Here is a 6,461-nt window from a genome sequence, read left to right as displayed (position 1 = left end):
GTCAGCACAATTTTTTCCCACTGCAGCCTCACGGACAGTAAACGTGGGGTGTTTTTCTTCCTCTGAGCGCAGACCAATTGATTGGGAGTTAATGGAAGATTAACAGTGTTACACCCAAATTACTGTTTTACCATCCAAGAATTACTCGAAGGAAATTACAATAATTCACCAGCACTTGTAACTCATTTCCAACTTTGACAGTGAAAGAGACATGAGGCGAGAGTCAGCATTTGTTGGCTTTTAATCAAACTAGCTTTAGCATCGGGAAATATAGAATTATTTCACATAATACAGTCACGGAAAAAATATATTTGACCATCAAAAACAATGGTTATGCAATCAAGTACTAACTCTTGTGTGTATCATGTGACTAAAACAGACAAAACATGGAATGCCTAAAAGCACCGTTTATGCTATTTGCACTTTTTTTTTTTTTTTACGAACATTCCGAGTTGCAATACTTTTTTTCTAATGTAAATAAGTGTGCCTTCTGACTGTTATTTGTTGTGCCTTGTCATTCTTGCACTAAACTGGAGAGCTCTACCTCAATTTTGTTGTACAATGACAAAGAGATTCTGTTTCAGATTTTTGGCAGCACAATGCCATAGATATTGATGTAAGAACTTAAGTGATTTTGGTTATTAACCCTTTCATGCACGAATTATGAGAACCTTAATCAAGATTTTTTTCCTGAGTGTTATTATTTCTCTTTAGGCATGAAAAAAACAATGAGACTGAAAATTTTCTTATGAAAAAAAAAATCTAAAAAAAAAAATCTAAAAAAAATAGTAATAATGATAATAAAAAAAAAATTCTCATGAACCTATTTTTCATGAACTTGCAAAAATGTCCACTCAGCTGGACACCATGCGTTTAATTTTTGAAGCAAAGAAACATGTATTTACTGATAAATTGTGCAAAAACTATAACTATTCTCACTCAGGGGAGATCTACACAATGTTACCAATTCATGTCAAAAAAGATATGTAGTGTCTTAAAACTTTCATAAAGATATGTGTAAAAAAACAAAAAAACAAAATCCATGAATATACAAGACAACAGCTGTAGAATAGCTGTCTATTGTAGTGACAACTATGCATGAAAGGGTTAAAGTCTAATAATAAGAATAATAATGAAAAACAACTGATTTCCACTCAAACATGTTAGTGCAGATCAGGTTTATGAAGAACAGCAAAGTTACAGTAACGGTATGAACTACAGTGTATGGGATGATGCATGAGCGTCCACTGTCGGCTGGTATGGAATTAAAACAACAAAACCCATGAATATACGAGAACAGCTGGAGAATAACTGTCTGTTAGCTCTTAAACTTATGAGCTATTTTTGTTATTATATTTGTCCAAACAAATGTACCTTTACTTGTACCAGGCATTAAAAAGAACAAGAAACTGAAGAAAACAAGGGTTGGTCTAATAATTTTTTCCACGACTGTAGTATTATATGGTACAGATGAGGGTTTGAGCTAATCTTTAGAAAAAGGGCAAGTAGTGTCATTGTTATACCGAAATTAGAGAACCGGCACGCAAAACTGTGTGTGAAAATATCTTATCAAAAAAAACACAGAACTTGATAAAAACAGCAGTAACTTATTCTTGTACGACATTCTTTATTGAACAAGTTACATGGATTTAAAAGAGTATGCACAAAAAAGCATAAACAAAGCACATTTAAACAGATAACTACACAATAAAAAAAGTAATTCTCTAAAATGCACTTCACCAACAACCTCATCTTAACCAACAGATGCCACAGACTCATTCACTTTTTATTGGCTATCCTCTTTGACCTCCTCAGTCCAGTGTTGTGTTCATCCTCTGCAGATTCAGCGGCCATTTTGTCATGAATAGGAGCTCTGGACTGTAATGTGGGCTGCCTTTCCACTGTTTTCACTTTTCTTTGATTTCTCGGTTGGGAAGCTGTGGTCCGTACACTTCCTGTGGGCTTCTTTCTCCCTTTCCCAGCCTCCGTTGACTCTTGGGAAACTGATTCTTGCTCTTTTTTCCTTTGTCGCCCTCTGGTTACTTTTACCATCTTTGTCGACTTGTCCCCAGCAGCTCCAGACTTCTGTTTAGTCTCCTCTTTTGTTGGTGTACTTTGGTTTGTTGTATCCTGCAACTTTTCAGCAGATTTAACAGCTTTTTTTCTGCCTTTCTGCTTCACTTGGCTATTATCAGCTTGTGGTTTCTCTGGGGTATCTACTCGTTCTGCTTTCACTTTGAGTTTTGGCCAGTCTTCAGTGCTCATCTGCATTTCAAGAGCTTTATTGGCTTCCTATAAAAAGAGTTTTTTTCTTTTAAATTCAGAAAACCCTTTCAAGCCTGCAGGTGCTCATTTTCTTATTTTCAACTAATCATATGCTAACACTACTCACCAGAAACAAAAGAATAGTATTAGATTTAAAACACACCTCGAGTTGTGCAAATTCAGATTTCAGGCTGGATAGCTCGATCATTAATCCCTGCATCTTCTCCTGAAATTACACAACATGTGGACTGAACAACAACAACAATAATAATAATAATAATAATAATAATAATAATAATAATAATAATAATAATAATAAACCACCGTGACAAATTTAATCACAGCGCCACTCACCCGTTCACTAGCAATTTGTTTTTCAAGCTGCCCTCTCTCTTCAGCCTCTTTCCGTCTCCTGTCACACGTGTCAGTGTTGAAAATGCGTGTACATTTTACTGTACAGGATATTTTAAGATGCTGCTCAACATACATTTGCTTGTTATAAACATCAGCTCAGTACGCAATCAATAAGTAATCAGCAAAGGAAGCAATCAATCCTTACTGTAATAGCACATTAAATTTACACAGATTTAACACAAATATAGAAAGAAATTTAGTATGATGTCCAGAAATAAATCAAATCACAGCATATAAACAGTTTAGATCAGCCAGGGGGGGCATGGGATCATTCTGGGATGTTTTTTTTTTCTTCAGGTTACAATATGTAGCAGGTGGAACAAATGGTTTGTTACCAAAATTTGTTTGTTGTTCTAAAAAGAGTAACTATTGTCATAGTTTTAAGATAATTGCACATTTCCTACTTTTAATTGGAAAAATATTGTTGCGTTTATTTGTATTGTTCAAGCAAAAATCTAAGGTATATTTAATTTGCACAACAAATTCTTCAAGGAAAAGCAAAACGTATTATTACAATCTTGATGTTTCTTTCAATAAAAGTTATAATTGCACCAATGTTACAATGTTGTTGGGTTGAGGGGGGGCCTGGAGATTTTTTCTTCCTCTTTAGAAAAAGATTGAGAACCACTGATTTAGATAATTGAGTCATATATACGGCCGTGATTATCATTTATTAGTACTTCTCCATAAACCACATTCACATTAAGTGTATAATATTGTTAAAACTAATCCTACATTTAATGTTTGTGTGATTATCTTACTTGTTTTTAACCATCTTCTCAAGCCGTCGTATTTCGAGTTTCTTCTCCTCTGTGGCTCTCTGGATGTTTTCTTTTGTCAACATGGCCAGCAGAGACTTGGCATCCATGTCTGTTACCTCCGTCAGTGGTGACGTCATCTCGACTATCACCTTCGCCCACTCGGTGAGCGCTTCGCAGGATGGCAGCTGATGCAGACACACAAACATATGGGTTTAGCATCAGCAGGATCCCTTCAGTTTCCCTCTCCAATCTGTCTCCTCTAACCTTTATGGATGTCAACACCCTCCTCGTCTTTTGCGAGAGTTTCCACTAAACGTTATCTAACAGACAGTAAATGCCAGAGGAATGATCTCAAAGTAACCAGTTTCACAGTTGTGCCACAAAAGGAAGGAACATTATATGGAAAAAAATAAAAAAGTATTTTATGTTAAAGATAAAATACAGAAAGTGCACAGAGGCTTGCACTTTCAGATTCAAATTATGGTGGAGCAGAACTCTGGCAGCATCATGTGATCACTAAAGAGAAATGAACAGACTAAATGTGCACGAGTTGTGTCAGGTTCAATCCTTCGGAGCAGCTCACCTGGTTCAGTTCAGCTTGTACTTTATCCTTTGATGCCAGACTCATCTCTAAGGCCATTACTTCCCTTTTTAACAACTTCTGAACCTCCTCCAGGTCTCTCTACAAAGACAGCCACCCATTATATCACCACACTGCAAAGAAAACAAACATTCAACCAGTGATTGAGAGCAAAACAGTCACCTGTAGTTTTTTAACCTCTTTTTCTATCATCAATTTTTTAATAAAGTCCTCATCCTCAGGTGTTAGCCGATACCCTTTCATTCCTTTCAGCATGGAGTTAGGAGCTTCTAATATATTTCCGAAGGAGGCTGAAAAAGTAGAAGGCATTTTAGGCTTCAAATAAATACATAAATAAATAAATGAATACATACATACTTGATGATACTTGGGTGGCTTACCCTGATTGGTCTCAGGGCTGTTGAAATTATTTGACCTGTTGTCATCATCACTTTTATGTGTCTGTTTATAGGTGTGAAAATGATTAATAAAGGACTGTGCGTCACGCTAAAGACATCCAGATTAAGTAGGAGTCTGTTTATGTACCTGTGGCTCCACACAATCTGCATTCAGATATCCGCTGCAAGAATCCAAGTTGTCTGTTTTGTCTTTAACCAGAGGAGACCTGTGAAGCTGTCGACCCGATGGGATACTATTCCTCTTCCAATCACCGTCATGCAGTATTTGACTATATCTGTATGACATATTTAATTCTCCTGGCCTTACCCTGTCACAGTAGCAAAAAAAACCCCAAAACAAACAAAAAACATCACCCCTGTGCACAAACTGAGCTCATTAAATAGTCTGTTTTGTTCCTTGGTCAGGTGCTGTATATCTCAAATCACTGCACGATTACAGTCACCTGTGGCTCAAAGTTGACTGATTCTTCCATTTTAACCAGTAGATGGCGACAGATTCTCACAGTTAGTTTGGCACTTTTTGACTGGTGAAATATTCAAGTTTGTCTAAACTGAAGCTGAGATTAAATTTAATAGAAAAATACCATTTTGTTCTACAGTTAATATGTGGTAGATCACAGAAATTAATAAATTAATAACAATCAATGTAATAGAATTAGTGGGGTTTGATCCATAGATGCAAGATAAGATAAGATAAAAGATAAGATACACAAGTGCAGAGAAAAAGACCAGAAAGGAGTGAAAAATGAAATATAAGAGAAAAATAAGGAATTTGGTATTAATATAAATATTTATATGAATATAGAATTGAAATTGAATATTATTTACATATTAATATTGTAGTTGCACATGCACACGTTTATATCTATCTATCTATCTATCTATCTATCTATCTATCTATCTATCTATCTATCTATCTATCTATCTATCTATCTATCTATCTATCTATCTATCTATCTATCTATCTATCTATCTATCTATCTATCTATCTATCTGTCTGTCTGTCTGTCTGTCTGTCTGTCTGTCTGTCTGTCTGTCTGTCTGTCTGTCTGTCTGTCTGTCTGTCTGTCTGTCTATCTATCTATCTATCTATCTATCTATCTATCTATCTATCTATCTATAAATGATATAATATAAATGTAAACTTGTTATTTTAATGGGAATTTGACTGAAGTGGCAGCATTAAAAGAAGCCAAATCACCATAAATTTTCAGTAGAGACAGACAGACAGACAGACAGATAGACAGGCAGGTGCACAGACAGACAGATGGACCCTGATACAAAATAGCCAGATAGCCAACCAAACCCCTGTCTATCTTTAAACAGAGCTGCCGGTGTCACACTGCCAGCCCCCTCATGTTTTGTAGAGCTCCAGGAACTCGAGATGAGAGCGCTGACTCGTAAATACCTCTGCTTTTAAACGGCCCGCTCCCATAATGCTGAGGGAAGAGAGGAAGGAGGAAGACGGTGAGAGGATCTCTGTGATAAATCGGTGTTTTATGGCATTAACTTGGCAAAGCGGAGTGGAAAACATTTGCATGGTTTTACATTGCAACTAACAAATCAGTCAAATAAAAATCTAATGAAATATTACTTTACTCATTTTGTTCATACTGATAATTCCCCTCTGGTGTAAGTATCTCTGTATACATTATATCTGTTTTTATCACTTGGGGCAGCAGGTCCACTGCTACTTTGATAGAGACGACCTGAAGTAAATCTTAAAAATTACTCCCAAGACCCCAGATGCATCTTTCCACTGCAGTATTGCACACTGAAATTGCTTCAGTGCAGAGGTAAAGAGATATATTTCACCTCCTTTTAAACATTACTCTATAAGCTTTGGGAATAAAAGCCCTCAAAATGCTTTCCTTATACAGATAAATGCACACACAAACCACACTTCCTTTTCCAACCCAAAGCCTCTCAGACAGTCATCATTTAGACACACAACAAATCCACACTTGTGTCCTGTAAAAGCTCTCCAGCGCACAAAGAATTGTCCCAAAAAGGCCATTTACA

General features: G+C 36.2%; 1 protein-coding gene across 1 annotated transcript; it reads right to left on the bottom strand.

Moving 5' to 3' along the window:
- Window positions 1–1,779: 1,779 nt before the first annotated feature.
- Window positions 1,780–4,731, bottom strand: LOC115436416 (uncharacterized). The gene is made up of 8 exons (XM_030159288.1): window positions 4,567–4,731; window positions 4,422–4,482; window positions 4,204–4,331; window positions 4,024–4,122; window positions 3,441–3,625; window positions 2,620–2,677; window positions 2,429–2,491; window positions 1,780–2,292 (listed from the first exon to the last, which is right to left on the bottom strand). Exons 1-8 carry the CDS (start codon window positions 4,723–4,725, stop codon window positions 1,780–1,782), a joined length of 1,266 nt encoding a protein of 421 aa, XP_030015148.1. The 5' UTR covers window positions 4,726–4,731.
- Between the last annotated feature and the right edge of the window lie 1,730 nt (window positions 4,732–6,461).

This window comes from Sphaeramia orbicularis, chromosome 2, assembly GCF_902148855.1.
Source record: "Sphaeramia orbicularis chromosome 2, fSphaOr1.1, whole genome shotgun sequence".
NCBI lineage: Eukaryota > Metazoa > Chordata > Actinopteri > Kurtiformes > Apogonidae > Sphaeramia > Sphaeramia orbicularis.
This window is presented reverse-complemented; position numbering and strand designations above follow the sequence as displayed.